Genomic DNA, 19,791 nt, shown 5'->3' with positions numbered 1-19,791 from the left:
AAAATCCTGATATTAAAGAAATATTGAACTGTTAAACATTTGGTTTACTGGATCTAGGTTTACTGGATATGATAGGAAAAAAATAGTACAAAATCACACAATTGGCTGAATTAACAATCTGCTAATACATAAATCATGATGCAGAAACTACAGTGCTTGTGGTAAGATCTTGAGCTACCTCACCTAATTCTTCATTCTAGTTTCTGAAGGACTTGCTGTTAGCACACTTTGTATACAATATTCAGATTAAATATATATCCACTTAGCCATCCAGCTCCTACTTCATTAGCTTGTTAAGCAGAACGTCATGAGACATTCTGCTAAAACCAAGATATTTTATAGCTGTAATATTCTCTTAAAATACCCAGCCAAAAATCAGAAGCTTAGATTGGCAAGATTTAATCTTGGCAAATCTATGTTGACTGTGAGTACAAGTAGTCCTCGATGAACAACAGTTCATTTAGTGACTGTTCAAAGTTACAACAGCTCTGAAAAAAGTGACTTACGGCCATTTTTCACACTTAGTACCATTGCAGCATCCCTATGGTCACATGATCAAAATTCAGATGCTTGGTATCTGGTTCATATTTATGATGGCTGCAATATCTTGGGGTCATGTGATTCCCTTTTGCGGTCTTCTGACAAGCAAAGTCTATGGGGAATCCAGATTCACTTAAAGAACCATGTTACTGATTTAACAAATGCAGTGATTCTCTTAACAATTGTTAAGTGAAAGTCATAAAACTCACTTAACAAATGTTTCACTTAGCAACATAAATTTTGATCTCAATTGTAGTCGTAACTCGAGGACTACCTGCAGTTCTTATATTGTTTTCAGGCTGCTTATAGATTGATATCCCTATAATCTCCTCTAGAATATTCCTGAGTGTGGTTGTTAAAATAACCAATTTATAATTTCCTAGATTTTCATTTTTTTTCCTTTTGAAAAAAGGAGATTTGCCTCCTGCAGTGATCTAGCCCTTCTCTTTTTTCCATGATTTGTCAAATACAATACAGAAAGGTTTGACCAGACCATAAACACATTACTTCAGTTCATTTGGATGTAATGTAGATTTAAACATTCAAACTAAATAGGTATTCCCTGACCATTTTGTATCGGTCCCAAAATTAAATGATTCTTTTCACAATTGTCTTGTAGAACACATACTTTCCTGTTAGAGAAGAATGAGTCAGAAAAGGATTTGAGTAGCTCAGCCTTTTCTTTGTTACCTTATTCCCATTTTGCTGCCTTCAGTGAGCAGATGGCATGCTGATCTCTTTTTCTTTTTAATATCCGAAGAAGCTCTTTTTGTTTTTCTTGGCATCACCAATCTCAGCTGATAACTGTGTCCCCCATTGCTACTATTATATGCCTCTTTGAAAGAACTTCCGTTTGCGTTTTTGAGAGTATCGGTTTTTCTCCTTGGCTGGGAGGCAGTAGGAGACATTAACTGCAACTTTTATTTGTTCCCCTGTTTATTTTAAATTTAATTAAATTCGTGTTTACGGTGTTGCTAGCTTTGCTCATATAGATTTCTTAGCAAGTGTGATACTTCTAACACACCGTGCAACTCCGCATCCTTTTCTAATAATGCTTCTGTTCATTTTGAATCAATTATATCCTTCAATTACTGTACTCCCATTGTATAAGTCATCCGTCCAGGTCCCCATTATTTCTATGAAAACTTATTTATATTAGAAGATAAGTTTGATCTTGCGTATTTCTTCTGTGCTGAGTGTTAGTGCAGAGATGTTGAGGTTTTAAGCCAATATTTTTTTTATTGTTGCTTAATAGGTTACTTTCTAGCAACATTGTCAGCTTCTTCTAAAATACATTTGTAGATCTGTAGATTTATAACACATCTGAAGATCTTACTATCTACAATTCCCACAGAACTCATTTTAAAGCCCTTCTGATCAAGCTTGCCAAACTTCAGCTAAATAATATGTTACCGGTCCTTGAGAGATGCAATGTATCCTATGCCAGAAAACTGTATTGATAAAAACATTTACCTGTATTGGGAAAACATTTTTGTTTTGAAAGACAAGTTGAAAAACATATTGCTGTGGTATTCCAAATTCCTGGAATGACTTGAAATATATTATCCTTTTTTTAAAAGGATCTTATAGTTGACCAGACAATAGAGAAGGTCTCCTTCTGTGCTCCAGATAGGAATTTTGACCGAGCGTTTTCTTACATATGTCGAGATGGTACTACAAGACGTTGGATATGTCATTGCTTTATGGCTGTAAAAGACACGGTAGGTTTCCTTTTTATTTGATAAAGAGTAGTATGTCATGTACAAATCAATTCTGGGTGAGGAATGTTTCCTGGATTTTAATTCAACTTTATTATATAAATTATACAAAATTAAAAATGCATGATTTTTATTTGCTGGAAGCTTGTATTATGGTGTTGTGTGGTATATCAATTGTGTGTTCTCCACCCAGAACCCTAATTTATTGTGGCAGTTTATAAATGCAGTAAATAAAGAAAGCCCATTCATAAATTTTACGGATTTGAATCTAAATATATTAAATTCCTACAGATTGTAACAGTCTAGTGCATATGTTGATATGAATGATGGACTTCATCTACTTGCGATGTACAAATTATTTAAAATGTGTAAACTTAACTGATTTTTATAACAGAATTTTAGTAGGTATTTGGTCAACATATTTTAACATCACAAGTAAATAAAAGTATTCAGTCTCCTTTTCTCCAAATGGTTAAAAATCATGTGATTTACAACTGGTTTCATTTGTTACTCTGAACCTTTTTGGTTGGATTTTACACAAAAAGGTTGATTATATGGAGTGCCAGCTATCATTTGGCAGTAGTTGGGTGGTTTCTGGTTTCGTTTCTAATTAATGTGAGATCTTTTTCAGGGAGAGAGGTTGAGTCATGCAGTTGGCTGTGCATTTGCAGCGTGTTTGGAGCGAAAGCAAAAGAGAGAGAAAGAATGTGGGGTGACAGCCACCTTTGATGCCAGTAGAACCACTTTCACAAGGGAGGGGTCTTTCAGGGTTACTACGGCAACTGAACAAGCAGAAAGAGAGGAAGTCATGAGACAAATACAAGACATCAAAGGTAATAGAATACAAATCTGGCCATTTGAAGTATAGGTTGTATTCTTTTAAATGTTATAGATATTTGCAGGCCATATAATAAGTATCAATGAGATGTTCAACTATAGTGGCAGGTGTAACAGTCATAATGTATTTAACAAGCATTTCTTCGTGTTCTTGAAGATGTAGCAAATTTTTTGTATGTTTTCATTGTGTTTATATGGTTGATGTTTTCTTCATTTCTGCTCTTCATCTTTTTGGAAACTCCTATGTCTCACCAAGATATGGAGAAATATCTCTATCTTGATAAAACGTGGGTGTAATGTTTGCCAACATGGAAGTCATCTACTACTGTTTTACTGAAAACTGTTGAATATAATCTGATACCTACTGCATCTAACAGTGTACAATTCAGTCAGTCTTTAATCTCCATATGAAAATAGGACCCAGGATAGATTTTGGGTCTCATGTCTTCATAAAGCATTTTTTATCATACCATGTAGTCTGAAAAAGGGTTATGTAGAACTCAAAAGCTTGTCCATTGTTATGCATTGATTCTGCTAAAAATAGCATCCTATGGGGATTTTAGTTGTTTTCTACAAACTAACATGACTTTCTGTTTTTGCTAGTTTTGAGAAAATGAATCATAGCCAAAAGATCAATAGGTTAATGATAATTATTAAATTGGCCTCAAGAATAAAACATAAATATGTTTTTATATATTTTGTATATATTTTACATATTTTGCATAAATAAAAGTTTATTATTTGTCACAAAGAAATAATATAATTAGAGTTTGACTTTTGATTATACATTAGAGAAAGAAAAATGTTTTTGACTTTTTTTACATCGTTCTGAACATAATTCTGTGAGCCTAATCCCAGGTTGTCAAATAATGAAGGAGAATCACCTGCATTAATGGTTTCCAGTATTTGTGACCTGACGATCTTGGAAAAAATAATCATGACCAAAATATTTATTTAAAAGGTTACAAGCCAAGTAAAATTTGAGTGGCTCTCATGGTTCTCACTTCAAAATAGTGAGCGTACAATCTATTTATTAATTTATTTATTTATTAATTTAATTTATATACCGCCCTTCTCCCGTAGGATTCAGGGCGGTTTACAGCCAAATAAAACAGAGTTACAAAAATTAAAAACATTTTGAAAATCTAAATTCAAATTAGGCCGAAACGAATAAAACAGTGATAAAACCAAAATAAAACCCACATTTAAAATACATTAGGCCAGCCCTGCACGATGAAACAAGAAGGTCTTAAGCTCACGTCGAAAGGTCCGGAGGTCGGGGAGTTGACGTATCCCCGGAGGCAGCTCGTTCCAGAGGGCAGGAGCCCCCACGGAGAAGGCCCTCCGCCTGGGTGTCGCCAATTGACATTGTTTGATTGACGGTACCCTGAGGAGGCCCTCCCTATGGGAGCGCACAGGTCGCTGGGAGGCTATTGGTGGCAGCAGGCGGTCCTGTAAATAACCCGGTCCTATGCCATGGAACGCTTTAAAGATGGTAACCAACACCTTGAATTGCACCCGGAAGACCACTGGAAGCCAGTGCAGCTTGCGCAGGAGAGGTGTTACATGGGAGCTTCGAGTCACTCCCTCTATTACCAGCGCAGCCGCATTCTGGACCAGTTGGATTAAACCCAAAATCAAAGTTTCATTCTTTTCCACTTTAAGCACAATGTTCAGAAGCGGTCTCCAAGTGGAAACAAAAGCACTTATGTTGTTTTCTTTAATCAAAGTAGTCAATTTTGCCATTTCAGCCAGCTCCATCAACTTCTGCAACCATTTATCCATAGTAGGAATCAAAGTGTCTTTCCATTTTTGTACATATAATTGCTGCTGTCAACATAGATAATAACGAAGTTCCATTTTTTTTTTCTCCAGTTCTTTTTCCATTAGGCTCAAAAGGAAAAGTTCTGGTTTCATTTTTATCTCCATTTTCAAAATTTTCTGCATTAAAATGTGAATCATACTCCAATTTTTTGTTTTGTTTTATTGCCTCCACCATAGTTAGCTGATTCCTCTTTCATCGTGTGTGATATTTCTAGTGCATGCCCAGACAGGAAAGGCAGAGTTAGAGTTGGCATTGGAGCTTGGTATTTTCCAATCCTTATTTAACCTTCTGATATCAACCTCTAAAGTATAAGCTTTATAAATTAAGTAGAAAAACAAGACAGGTTACAGTCGTTATATACCTTTTGGTGATCTCCATATACTATATACTATGGAACATATATCATACATTGCTATTTTAAAATAATTAATATGTATGATTCAGTGGTGAAATGTAAAATTTGTTACTATTGGTTCTGTGGGTGTGGCTTGGTCATGGCGGGGGTGTAATGTGACTGGGTGGGTGTGGCCGACTTTTTTTTTTTTACTTTTAAAAGCATTTTTTCTGCAACCTCTTCGGCCGAAGAGGTTGTATAAAAAATGCTTTTAAAAGGCTCTAACAATCCCAGCTGAGCCGCATGATCATCAGAGGCTTTTTTTTTAACTTTTAAAAGCATTTTTTGGCCGAAGAAAAAAATGCTTTTAAAAGTAAAAAAAAACCCTCTGAGGATCGCGCGGCTCAGCTGGGCATGGGCCGGGTGGGGGGAGGGATTTTTGCTACCGGTTCTCCGAACCACCTGCTGCCATCGCTACCGGATCAGGTGATCCGGTCCGAACTGGGAACATTTCACCCCTGGTATGATTGAAAAGCGGTATGAAAAATGTAGCTTCATTGACAGGAAAAAAAAGGCTAGACATTGTTGTCCTATGAAAATATATAAAGCTGAGGGCAACATTTTAATATTTTCCTATTCATGTGCAAAAAATTCAATTCAAAAATTCCGTGATATGATGCATCATGGCTCAAAATATAGTAACTATAGGAAGTGTCTAAATAGAAGTCTAAAGGACCAGTTGTAACATGTACCTCAGGGTGAAGGAATTTGCTGCTTTCTGATCTTAAAATGAATGGCAGGCAGCAGATTGAAAAAAAATACATTTCAGGCCTCATGTTATAGATGAAAACACATTGGCAGTACCTCGGACATTAGTCCACGAGATGAGAAAGGTCCATTTGAAACCAATTCTCTAAATGTTTAGGCCTGGAAATCATTGTTACTGATAGTGACAAACTCTGCCACCTGAGATTTAAAAAGAAAGGTCTGATCTCAGGTTTCTAGAACTGTTACATACCCAAATCTGATTTTTATCTCAGTTTTACAAATGAAGGACTAAGAGCACATATTCAGCCATATATACTCCTTTCAGGTTGGGGCTGCAAATATAAACACTTAGTAACATATGCCAACTCTTCAATAAATAAATCCTATGTATGCTTTTTTGCCCCTTGAGATAAGAAAGTTTAATTGATACTTGAAATGTTAATTAGGTGATAAATTAAATCATTGAACTGTATTTGCCTTATATTAAAGATGTAAAGACTAAATAAGCCAGAAGCTATATTTTGCATCACAAATGTACTTTTTCATGAACTAAAAGAATTTTTTTTTTTAAAAAAAGATTAGTCTCAAGTATTCATGCTCTTCATTTTTAAAATATTTCATTACAGTTGAAACAGATGTGAAAACAACTGCATCAAGTGTTGTACCTGGTAATACGGCTCCATCTCCAGGTTCGCCCACTTCTCCTACTGCTGAAGTTGCAACTTCTGCTGAAAAAGAATCCAGCAATCCTCATGCCATCCCTCGGCGACATGCTCCTATTGAACAGCTTGCCAGGCAGGGGTCTTTCCGAGGTTTTCCTGCTCTTAGCCAGAAGATGTCTCCATTTAAGCGCCAGCTTTCTCTACGAATCAATGAGTTGCCTTCAACAGTGCAAAGAAAGACTGACTTCCCTATAAAAAACTCAGGTAGGATAAAAAATTTCCCAAATTCTGTTTTGAGTATTTGAGAAAGAACAAATGCTGGTTTGATTCTCTTTGGAACTTTCTTTGTTTCCCTTCTTGTAGTTATGTCACTACTAGGTGCAATTATGTTGCTGGTTTTATGACGTCTGAGTTGTAATATTAGATTAAACAGTGATAGGTTTCTTCTAAATATAATCAGAATTTCTAGATAACATCACATATTGCCAAATATGGGTTTGATATCTGTATTCAAAGTTTATTGACTGCTGTTAATTATTTTTCAACTATAAGGAGTCCACTTAGTCAAAAACATTTTAGCTTCTTTCAGCATATCTTGAGTAATATATATTTGCAATGGTTAATGAGTTAAAGGCTTAGCTATTGCAAGTGAAAGTTGTGCGGCTTTGATAATTATTCTGATGTTTAATATGGATATAAGTACTCTGAGAAACTGACATATAATCAGAATAATTGTAACCTTCATGCTCATTCCCCAAATTTTTCTTTGTTCTTAAGTTTTCCTCTTAGGGTTTTCAGAGGATAGATGTAGTTTCCTAATCATGTGGGGGGAAAAGATCAAAGAACAACATTGTGAAAAAGCAGGAAGGTGCCTTTGTATTATGCTGGGCCATATCTGTGCAAACTTCTTTTTTCTGCTTTCAGTTCCTGAGTCCGAAGGAGAAGTCGATAGCATTAGTTCATTGTGCTCCCAGATTACAAACGCCTTTAGCGCACCATCTGAGGATCCTTTCTCCTCTGCCCCAATGACAAAGCCAGTAACAGCAGTTGCGCCACAGTCGCCATCTTTTCAAGGTGTGTGGCCTCCAGACTTGGACGCATGTGATACTTTTTATATGTGCCAATGCTGTTTTCCTTTTGTGTGCTAGCAATGTAATGTTTTAAACCATCTTGCAGCTTTTTTGTTTGCATCTGGAATCATTCTGTTTTAACTAAGTTGTTTGCTTGTAAGCTACTTGTATGTGAAATTCTTAGAAAGTCAAGGACATATTGAAAACAGTCGGTTACATGCTAATAATAGGGGAAAAAATTAAAAGAGAGGCCACATCTTTCAGATGTTACAGATAAAACCTTACTATGTAAGAAATTATATGTAATTACCCCTTTTCCAGTCTCCTGGATCTTAAAAAAACCCCAGTAAATAGAATAGAATAGAATAGAATTCTTTATTGGCCAAATTTGATTGGACACACAAAGAATTTATCTTGGTGCATATGCTCTCGGAATACATAAAAGAAAAGATACATTCGTCAAGAATCATAAGGTACAACACTTAATGATAGTCATAGGGAAATAGTCAATATAAATCTTAAGGATACCAGCAACAAGGTCACAGTCATAAAGTCATAAGTGGGAGGAGACAGGTGATAGGAATGATGAGAAGATTAATAGTAATGCAGACTTAGTAATTAGTTTGACAGTGTGGAGGGAATTATATGTTTAGCAGAGTGATGGCATTCGGGGAAAAACTGTTCTTGTGTCTATTTGTTTGGGTGTGCAGTGCTCTATAGCATCGTTTTGGGGGTAGGAGTTGAAACAGTTTATGTCCAGGATGTGAGAGGTCTGTAATTTTCACAGCCCTCTTTTTGACTTGTGCACTATACAGATCCTCAGTGGAATGCAGGTTGGTAGCAATTGTATTTTCTGCAGTTCTAATTATCCTCTGAAGTCTGTGTCTGTCTTGTTGAGTTGCAGAACCAAACCAGACAGTTATAGAGGTGCAGATGACAGACTCAATAATTCCTCTGTAGAACTGTATCAGCAGCATCTTGGGCAGTTTGAGCTTTCCGAGTTGGTACAGAAAGAACATTCTTTGTTGTCCTTTTTTGATGACGTTTTTGATGTTGGATGTCCATTTTAGGTCGTGAGATATGGTAGAATCTAGAAATTTGAAGGTCTCTACTGTTGATACTGTGTTGTCTAGTATTGTAAGAGGTGGTAGTATGGGAGGGTTTCTTCTAAAGTCCACCACCATTTGTACAGTTTTGAGTGTGTTCGATTCCAGATTGTTCTGGTTGCACCATGAGGCTAGTTGTTCAACCTCCTGTCTGTATGCGGATTCATCATTGTCTTGAATGAGACCGATCACTGTTGTATCATTTGCTACCTGTTGCTTATTTTAAGGAACACAAAGGCTCTAAAGTTGAAGAGATGTTCCCAGCTTTGATGTTAGGTAACAATCTTTATGTCTTGCTTTGATATCTTATAAATGAGATATAACTTGCAGTCAAATCTTTGAGACAGTAACTATCTCACTGTTGGTTTTAAATAATGAAAGGCAACCGCTGATAGTCGAAATAATTTTCTTTCGCCAGAATACCAATAAAGCAGGATGTTCCAACCCACTACTTTGTCCTTCTAAACTTGCTCTGAGAGCAAGGAATAAAGTCAGAACTTCTAAGTCCACAAAACATCCTTTAAAATATTAGTAAATATCCAAACTATCTTCCAAAGGAATTAACAAAAATGTGTTAAATAAAAAAAAATGCTCATAGAATAATAATGGACAAGCATGACTAAGTGCTTGATGTATGTTGCATGCTGGCAAAACCATGTGTTATTTTCAACATTCCAGTCATGTGCATGCCTTGCATGAATTAACAGCATTGATGTTGTCTGCTCCAATTTTAGTCAATGGCATTGCCTCTGCCTTCCATGTGTTTGCTGATAAACCAGCTCAAACTACTATAGCATCTACAGCAATACCACTTCGTGAATCCAATCCCTGGGCTAAGTCCCCTGCTGCTCCAGCTGTTGCTAAAACTGGAGCTGTAGCTTCTCCTTCTGGTAAGACTGGGCACTGATCTTGGTGTGTTGCTTTTAGAAGCTTAACATTTGTGATGCTGGATTTGAAAGACTTTGATCTGATCCACAAAATGGTTCTTAAGGATTTTTTTTTTTTAATATCCAGAAGTACAGCTAAGGGAAAGTAGAAGAACTGGATATTTAAATGTATTTTTTTTAATGTGGAAGTTAAATTAGTAGGTGTACAGGTAGATAATATAATTAAATACATAAATAACATATTCAAGCTTATTAGAAGAAAAGACTATTTCAGTAACCAGTAACTTTAATGTAAAAAAGTGGCTCTTCACAAAATCAGTGATTTAGTGTTATGAATTAGTACTTGGAGTAATTAACTACAATTATATAATACAAATACAAATATATAAGATTCCTAGTGATTTAAAAAACTATTTGAGAATCCAACTCTAAGCCATAGTAGATTTTTTTTTTGTTTAAATCAAAGTGATATATGTTTCTAAAGCCATACGGTTTTCTGCCATGGAAGATTAATATTTTTCATGTATTTTTATTCATTTAAGCAAAAGGTGCAAGGACTATTTCACCATGGTTCTATCAGATTCCCACAGAATTTAATTAGCCATCCAGTCCCTGAATATTGATCTCATATCTCCATTATAATTTCATGTCTTTTTACTTGAGGCCTTGTATCCAAACTGGATTATGCACACTTCTGAGTGCCTAGAATTTCTGACCATGGGATGAAGGGTATAATTTATCTGTTATTGTAGATCAGTTGACTTGGCTAACAAGTCCTCCTTTAGGACATTAGAACCAGAAGTTGAACATTGAATTTGAAAAGCTGGGAGCAAGCCCATAACTTGTTTAATTAAATGCCCAGTTCTAGTTTCAGTTTTAAAATCTTTGCCAACATAACTGGAACTTCATACGTACACTATTAAAGTATGTTAATCATTGTTACATATTCTTTACTACTGACCGGCAATAGGAAATCAGCTTTCTACACCTGATGGTGGTTAAAAGCTATTTCAATTCCTCATCAAATTGTCCTGAAGAAGGAGAAGACAGTATCTTGCTGAGGTTATATATCCTGTTCTTAATTTCTTTTCACAGGTGCTGACTGGAGTGCAGACTCGGGAGATGCCTCACCAAATCTGTTTCAGGCAACCCACAGACGCACTCCCTCGGAGGCAGACCGTTGGTTGGAAGAAGTATCTAAAACTGTCCGGTCACAGCAGCCTCAGGTGCAGTCCCAGCCTCCAGCTCCCCAGCCGCTCCTCCAGCCTCCTGCGGTGGTTTCTCAGGCAGCACCAGCTTTTCCAGGCGGCACCTTCATTGCACCTCCACCGGTGCCTATCGGGGTGGTGCAGCCCATGCAGCCTACGTTTATCCAGGCTCAGCCCTATGCGGTCGCAAATGGAATGCCCTATTCAGCTCCCAGCGTGACCATGATTGGAATCACCCCATCCCAGATGGTAGCCAATGTCTTTGGCACTGCAGGTCACAGTCAAGTGTCCCACGCTCATCAGTCACCTAGTCTTATAAAGCAGCAGACATTTCCTCAATATGAAACGAATAGCGCTACCGCCAGCCCTTTCTTTAAACCCCCTGCCCAGCAGCTCAATGGCTCTGCTGCTTTCAATGGTGCGGACCCTGCCAAGTGGCCCACAGAGGACAAACACGCTCCTCCTCCTGGAGCTGGCCAGCAGGTGGATCCATTTGAAGCACAGTGGGCAGCACTGGAAAGTAAATCGAAACAACGTACTAATCCGTCTCCGACTAACCCTTTCTCCAGCGAATTACAGAAGACATTTGAGATAGAACTTTAAGCAGTCCTGTGGCTTGTACTTCATCTCTGTGTATGTGTGTCTTGGCATTGGATGTAAGAGTATACCGGGGGCAGCATTTTTTAATCGCTCATGTCCCTCTCTTTGGAATTAGGTTGGGGATAGAGAGAGGGGACGCTCATGGAAAGAGGCTCCTAAGCCCAGCCTTTTGGGGTATAATCCAGGAAACGTACCCCTTGCCACCTGTTTGGGAAATTGAATGGCAAAAGGAATCTGAAAAGGGCTGAAGAAGGGAGTTGAACCTGAAGCCTTTTTTCCACAGAAACTTCAGGAAACCTCACAAGCTGAAAAGCAAACGACTCACCACTATCTTAAGAATGTGTCTACCTTCCTGTGAATGGCCCGTTCCCTTGGGGCGAAAACAGAGGTTAGGGAATCGTGGCACAGTAATGAATGGGCTGGTGGAGAAAACCTGCAAGCTGCTCAGAATATGCTATCAGTGGGGAAAAGGATGAGCTTCCATTTCAAGTAATTATATATAGAATAAAGCCAAAATCTTTATTTTTATGCATTTTAGATTATTTTAAATAGTTCTAGTTATTAAAAGTTGAATGAGTTGTAAGTAATCTTGCCAAAGTTATAAAAGGGGGTTGGATGTAAAATTGTACATAAGATTGATTTATCACTGATTCTTACAGTCAGTAATATGGGAATAGGATAGGGAGCAGAGTTCCTAGCTTGTCCCTCTCTGTATCATTGTAAGTAGCATATTGCAACTACAATCATGAATCATGACCAATTTTTTTTTAAAAAAAATCATTGTAGAGTAGTGTAAGAACAGTATTGTCTTGGTTTGAAAACAATTGGTAAATTTTATCTTTTTTTTAAGCAATCAAACTAGATATTAGAGTTCATATAGGTTCTTTCATGTACTGCTGCAGTTTGTCTTACATCTCTTTTAACACTACTGTGACAACTGTAATTATATTTACAATCAGGTCTACTTATGAACCCATTTTAGGTGCATTAAATAGAGTTTAGATTTTTTTTTTTAAAAAAATGCTTTTCTCATTGTTATATGTGAAAGCTTATAGCTAGACTGCAGCTATTCCATGTCTTTCCTCTGACAAATCATGAAGTCCATCTCATTTTTAATTTTACTCTTAAAACTTGGCCTTACAAGCAAATGTAAGTTATATATTTGTACTGATGATTTATAATCTGCTTTAACAGAAATAAATGTTGGTAGTAGATTATGTGTCTTTCTCAACAGGTTTCGTTGTTTTCCTGCAACTAGTTTGATCTCCATTTCATTTGGTGTATAGATCACCAAATTTTAAATGTTTGATCTACTAATAACAGGGCAAGGTATATACTCCCATTTGTATCTATTGCTTAAAGCAGGAATTGCAACTTCTGGAATTTTAGCTTGCTTTTATTTTGTATTATATTTCTTATGTCCCCAAGAGAATGTGGTTCCTACAAATTGCCACATTTCCCATTAAGGGATTATCACCGTGTTATTCAGAAATAGCCCTGAAGAACTTTGTATTTGTTCTAGAGCATTGTTCATTATCTAGAGACATAAACTGGTTTTGCTCAGTTTTAGTGTGTCTTAGTACATAATGGAACTTAATGGTATTGCTGTTTAAAGTTACAGTACTTAAGTGGTTTGTTTCAGTACAAAGCATGCTTACTCTAAAACAAAGCTACCTCAAATGTAAGTGCATGTATGGTGGATGTATGAATTTGGACTATGCCATACAGCACTTGAGTAAAAATCCCTTTCACTCTTTTTGTCCTTGGTCTATTCATACTTTTTGCAAATGTAAATGCATGGAATTCTCATAAAGCTGCCACATAGACAATAATTGAATATTGTCAATGAAACATTTGTGTAGAGCCTAAATAAATTCCTATTGGGATCAGAGGCAAGAATTTCCATAACCCAGTAATTTTTGTACAGTGAATGGACAGTTACTAACTAACTACATGCAGGTCCAAATACTTTAAGGCCTTACTTCTGTTGTAGAAAAACTTTTATAAAATCAGGGCTTATTTTGGGTCTATGGAAAATGGCTTCTTGGAATATTTATTCCTTGTGGGATGGTTGTGTGGAATGAATGAACAAATAATGATCAATGGTTGATTATTTGTTATTAAAGAAGGCATAATTCTTTCTTCAATTTTATCAACAGACATCAAAAGTGCTTCTCTCATATATGCATTCAACATTAATCTAGCAGCAATAACAAGTACAGCAAAAGCTGCTTTGCTATTTTATTAATTTCTCCTTAATATTATTAAATAATAATATTTCCCAGTCATGGGAAAATATGCCAATGTGACCCAGATTTTGAAAAGGGGTTTGGGAAGTGATGAACTACAGTAGATATAAAAAATCCTGTTAAAATGTCCATTTTTGAGATACAAAAAAAAATCAGATTAGTCACTTCAGAATGTTTTCCACCTGTAATATAACATATAACCTGTACAAATCAATTGAAAAACAAATTGAAATCTTTTAAGGGGGAAAGTAAGAATAAAAATACAATAACGTGGTTGCATAAATGTGAGAACCCTTTAATACTTCGTTGAAGCACCTTTTGATTTTATGACAACATTCAGTGTTTTGGGACAGGAGCCCATTGGCATAGCACAGGGGTCTGCAAACTTGGCTCAGCAAAACTGGCTGAGGAACTCTGGGAGTTGAAGTCCACAAGTCTTAAAAGAGCCAAGTTTGCAGACCCCTGGCATAGCACATCTTGCCTTGGCAATCTTTGCCCACTCTTCCTTGCAAAGCACTCCCAGTCTGTCAGATTGTGAGGACATCTCCTGTACACAGCCCTCTTCAGGCCACCCCACAAATTTTCAATTGGATTCATGTCCGGGCTATGACTGGGCCATTCCAAAACTTTGATCGGCTTCTGATTAAGCTAGTTTTATGTTGATATGGAGGTATGCATTGTGTCATTTCCATGCTGAAAGCTGAAATTCCTCTTCAGCATTTTAGCAGAGGCCTTGCAGGTTTTGTGCCAAAATTGACTGATACTTGTAATTGATCATAATTCCCTCCTTCTTGACTTCTCAGTTCCTGTGAAGAAAAGCAACCCCAAAGCATAATACTGCCACCACCATGCTTCACTGTATGGTGTACATTTGGTGATGCACATTGTTGTTTTTGCACCAAACATACTTTTTTGGATTGTGGCCAAAAATTTCAGTCTTGGTCTCATCAGACCATAACACAATTTCTTACATGCCTTTGTCAGATTTGATGTAGGTTTTTGCAAAATGTAGCCGGGCTTGGATGTTTTTCTTTCTAAGAAAAGTCATCCATCTTGCCACCTTATCCCACACCCCAGACATGAAGAATACAGGAGATTGTTGTTACAACCAGTATTAGCCAGAAATTCCTGCAGCTTCTTTACTGTTGCTGTAGGCTGTTGCTTAGCAGCCTCTCAGACTAGTTTTTTTCTTGCTTTTTCATCAGTTTTAGAGGAACAGCCAGTTCTTGATAATATAATTGTGGTGCCATATTTTCTCCAGTTGTTGATGACTGTCTTCACTGTGTTCCATGGTATATCCAACACCTTAGAAATTTTTTGTACCTTTCTCCTGATACCTTTCAACAATGAGATCCCTTTGATGCTTTGTAAGCTCTTTGCAATCCATGGCTTTTGCTATAAGAGGCAACTGAGTAAAAGTCAGAAAAATCCTACTAGAACAGTTGAACTTTATATGGGCTTGATCAGAGGCACTTTAATTGATGGCAGGTGTTTATTGACTACAATTTACCATTAGTTTGAATGTGATTGGTTAATTCTGAACACAGGCACAGCCCTACTTATAAGAAGGTGTGCACATTTGTGCAACCATGTTATTGTATGTTTTTTTTTTAATTATTATTTTTCACCCTAAAAGATTTCAGTTTGTTTTTCCATTGAATTGTACGGCTTATATGTTATATTAAAGGTGGAAAAAAATTCTGAAATGATTTATTTTGGTCTGACTTCTTTTACATATCAAAAACCTGGCATTTTAACAGGGGTGTGTAGACTTTTTATAGGCACTGCACCTGATCTTTAATTTCCTTTAACTTCTGCTCCAAGAAAAATAATTGAAAATAACATTTAAATGCATAGAGGAATGGAGCCTTGCTGTAAACTAATCAGCATGGTTTCTGCAAAAGCAATCTTGCCTCACCAAAAATTTTGATGAGATTGCACACTGGATTGGATTTGCAACTGGGGAAAGATTGAAGGAAAAATAAACTGGCAATTTTCACATTGCTGAGAGGGCTATAGGGAGATCCTTAGGAATAATCTTGTGACTGATTCTTTTTAACTAATCTGGAGTGTTAAGTATATGTACTTGTTGTGAGACAAGAGCGTTGTGTACTGTTCTGGTCACTATACTAGAAGCATGATATTGTATCATTTAAAAACATACCGAAAAGCACAACCAAAATGATCAAGAGGTTGGAGCAGCTTTTCTATACAGAAAGACCACAATAATTGTGGCCTTAAATGAAGGAAAGATTTAATAAAGATATATAATGTAATTCATGGTGTGGATAATTAGAGAAATGTTTTCCCTTTCTTCAGATCATTCCATTTATATAAAATTTAGGGAGATTCAGAACTTTTTCACACAGCACATGCACTGTGCACAATTATTAGGCAAGTGAGCATTTTGAATATATCATTTTTATGCATATTTTCCACCTCCAAGCTGTATTATTATTATTATTATTATTATTATTATTATTATTATTATTATTATTATTATTATTATTATTATTATTATTATTTGCATTTATATCCCGCCCTTCTCCGAAGACTCAGGGCGGCTTACACTATGTCAAGCAATAGTCTTCATCCATTTGTATATTATATACAAAGTCAACTTATTGCCCCCAACAATCTGTATAAACTTGAATGCTTAGTGGATATAAGCATTGATGATAAGGTGATGTATATTTGTGTAATGAGGGAGGGTGTGGCCTAAGGAGATCAACACCCTATATCAAGGTGTGCATAATTACTGGGCAGCTGCTTTTCTCAGGCAAAATGGGCCAAAAAAGAGATTTAACTGACTCTGAAAAGTCAAAAATTGTAAAAAGTCTTTCTGAGGGATGCAGCACTCTTGAAATTGCTAAGATATTGGGGTGACATTATAGAACCATCAAAAGTTTTGTTGTAAATAGTCAACAGGGTCACAAGAAATGTGTTCAGAAAAAAAGACACACCTGCCAAAGATTTGAGAAGAATCAAACATGAAGCTACCAGGAACCCATTATCCTCCAGTGCTGTCATATTCCAGAACTGAAACCTATCTGGAGTGCCCGGTGCTCAGAGACATGGCCATGGTAAGGGAGGCTGAAATCTGACCACCACTGAACAAGACACACAAGTTGAAACGGCAAGACTAGGCCAAGAAATTTCTGAAGACAGATTTTCCAAAGGTTTTATGGACTGATGAGATGAGAGTGACTCTTGACGGACCATATGGATGGGCCAGAGGCTGGATCAGTAACAGGCACAGAGCTCCACTTCAACTCGGACGTCAGCAGGGTGGAGGTGGGATACTGGAATGGGCTGGTATTATGAAAGATGAGCTAGTTGGACCTTTTCAGGTTGAAGATGGACTCAAAATCAACTCCCAAACATACTGCCAGTTTTCAGAAGACACTTCTTTCAAGTAGTGGTACAGGAAAAAGTCTTCATATTTCTAGACCATGATTTTTATGCAGGACAATGCTCCAATCATGCATCGGAGTAGTCCACTGCGTGGCTAGCCAGTAAAGGCCTTAAAGATGACAGAATGACACGGTCTCCTTCCTCACCTGACCTAAACCCTATTGAGGACTTGTGGGCTCTTCTTAAATTGGAAATTTACAGTGAAGGAAAACACTGTCTCTCAACAGTGTCTGGGAGGCTGTGGTTGCTGCTGCACAAAAAGTTGACCGTCAACAGATCAAGAAACTGACAGACTCCCTGAATGAAAGGTTTATGACTTATTGAAAAGTGTGGCTATATTGGTCACTGATTTTTTGTTTTGAAATTTCAGAAATGTTTATTTGTACATTTTGAGTTGTTTATTATTCTCACTTTAACAGATGCAAATAAACGAGATAGGCAAATTTTCATTTTTCATTTAGTTGCATAATAATTCTGCACACTAATAGTTGCCCAATAATTGTGCACACATGGTCTCCCAAGAAAGCCAAAACCTCACTTTTTCTTTCATAAATATTCAGGTTTGAGGTTTATTAATATTTTGGATTGACTGAAAACACTGTCGTTGTTTGTTCCAATAATAAAATTAATCCTCCAAATACAACTTGGCCTAATAATTGTGCACACTCTGTAGTTAAACTGGATTTTATTGTCAGCACCTGGGCTAAAAGTCACCAGTTAGAATGGTTTAAAAGGGGGTTGACCAGTTCGTGGAAGATAAGATTTTTAGTTGTGATTGATATTATCTGTTGATGACCTCGATTATAAACATGTGGTATGCCTTAAAGCCTGATCTCTTAGAAGCAATAGGGAAATAAGACATGAAAAAAAGTACCTGGCCCAATTTATCTAGTGAATTTCCGAGTTTCACCATTTAAGCTTCTAAGATACCAACATTAAAAGCACCAAAACATACTTGCTTTGATTCTCAAATTTTCTGTTCTGAAAAACTAGCCCTCAAGGTGGTCAAGTGTCTTTTTAACAGAATAACAGAATTGGAAGGGGCCTTGGAGATCTCCTAGTCCAGCCCCTTGCTCAGGCAAGAAACCCTATACCATTTCAGACAAATGGTTGTCCAATCTCTTGTTTAAAATTTCCAGTGTTGGAGCATTCACAACTTCTGGAAGCAAGTGGTTCCACTGATCAATTGTTCTGTCAGGAAATTTCTCCTTCAGTCTAGGTTGCTTCTCTCCTTGATTAGTTGGTTTTAAGTTGATTGCCTGTTGCAAGGTAACCTTCTCAATCCATTAAAGGGGAGATAGAGTCAGTGGATTTTTTTTTTTGATGAATGTACTCCCTGAGGAAAACTTGTGCTTATGATTATAAATGACAGTTGGGGGAATGACTTACGTTTGGGGGAATACCACATGCTTTTTCTCTGGTTTTTGTAAGATGATATTTGTACCTTCCATGAAAAATCAGTTCTGAATGCAAGAAACATGCTTTGTTCTCTCAGTTTGTCTATACATCTGAATGCTACAGTTAAATTATATTAACACTGAATTAATTTGCATCTTTATTGAAGAAGTTGAAAAACATGTTACCTAGTTCATATGGTACTCCGCAGTTCTCAGCAGCAGGTAATATGCAGACGATCGCCTTTTTCCCGCTACTGAACATTCTGCATAATGTGCTATAAATACTGCTCATTTTTTACAGAAGCAATTGGTATGTTTTTCATTTTCAGTGAAGATTGTCCCACTGTACAATCAGATAATTAAAAAATAGATTTGTTTGGGGGGTATTTGTTTTTCATTATCTGGTTATAGCTATTCATGTATCTGAAACCTATAATGGAGTAGCCCAACTATAAAGTCATATTTGCCTTCAGAACACTCATGGCGTATCCTAGTACAAACCTCATAGATATGGCAGATGGTCATACCTGTTTTTCCAGCAAGCAAATTAAAGTAGTATTATATTACAGATATACTTTGTTTCTAAAAGAAATGAGATCTTGAGCTACCTAAAATCTGGGAAGGTTTCAGGTTAATTGAGTCCTTAGTAGTGGACCGAAAGCTATAGCAGGAATTGGGAAGAAAAAACTGGAGATGTGCCAGCAATGTTGGTTTTTCCTATCTTTTGCATTTAAAGGAAATTCTAACAGCTTACTGTATTCACGGTCATTGAGACACTTAAAGGTTGTGAATAATTGACAACCTTATAGTTAACGCATACAGGTTTGGGATGTTTTTAGTCTTGCTCTATAGAATATGTTTACAGTCAGACACTGAAAATGCATAGATACTGCAGTTTGAACTTCTATAGTGCCAATGGTCATCCTTGTATTAAATAATCTGGCACATGGGATAGGATAATGAAAGAGGTAAGGCATACTGTTCCACAATTCTGAGGCATCAGGAACCAATTAATTCTGTTGTGATGCTGTGTACACTAGTGGGGTGGGCTGCACAGTGTGTGCTTTGGAACATACAGGAGTGCAAATTCAGTACTTGTCTATGACTCATTAATGCAGTGGTATCTCTTTGGGGATTGCGTGACTGCAGTCGTGAGATTCTAGAAACAAACACCAC

The 19,791-nt window shown here is 36.8% G+C and overlaps 1 protein-coding gene across 7 annotated transcripts in view; it reads left to right on the top strand.

The window, feature by feature from the left end:
• NUMB (NUMB endocytic adaptor protein) overlaps positions 1-13,311 on the top strand; it is an 80,745-nt gene extending 67,434 nt beyond the window's left edge. For 5 of the 7 annotated variants that reach the window (XM_058161958.1, XM_058161957.1, XM_058161959.1 and 2 more), the window contains 6 exons: positions 2,121-2,261; positions 2,890-3,091; positions 6,649-6,948; positions 7,609-7,758; positions 9,595-9,750; positions 10,843-13,311. In XM_058161958.1, coding sequence (XP_058017941.1) covers positions 2,121-2,261; positions 2,890-3,091; positions 6,649-6,948; positions 7,609-7,758; positions 9,595-9,750; positions 10,843-11,558 — 1,665 coding nt within the window. In that variant the 3' untranslated portion in view covers positions 11,559-13,311. The remainder of the gene's footprint in view (positions 1-2,120; positions 2,262-2,889; positions 3,092-6,648; positions 6,949-7,608; positions 7,759-9,594; positions 9,751-10,842) is intronic. The other 2 variants (XM_058161961.1, XM_058161962.1) reach the window with 1 other exon arrangement.
• Positions 13,312-19,791: the final 6,480 nt, after the last annotated feature.

Source organism: Ahaetulla prasina, chromosome 1, assembly GCF_028640845.1.
Source record: "Ahaetulla prasina isolate Xishuangbanna chromosome 1, ASM2864084v1, whole genome shotgun sequence".
Taxonomy (NCBI): Eukaryota; Metazoa; Chordata; class Lepidosauria; order Squamata; family Colubridae; genus Ahaetulla; species Ahaetulla prasina.
The sequence above is the reverse complement of the archived record's forward strand: the minus strand, read 5'-3'. Positions and strand labels throughout refer to the sequence as shown.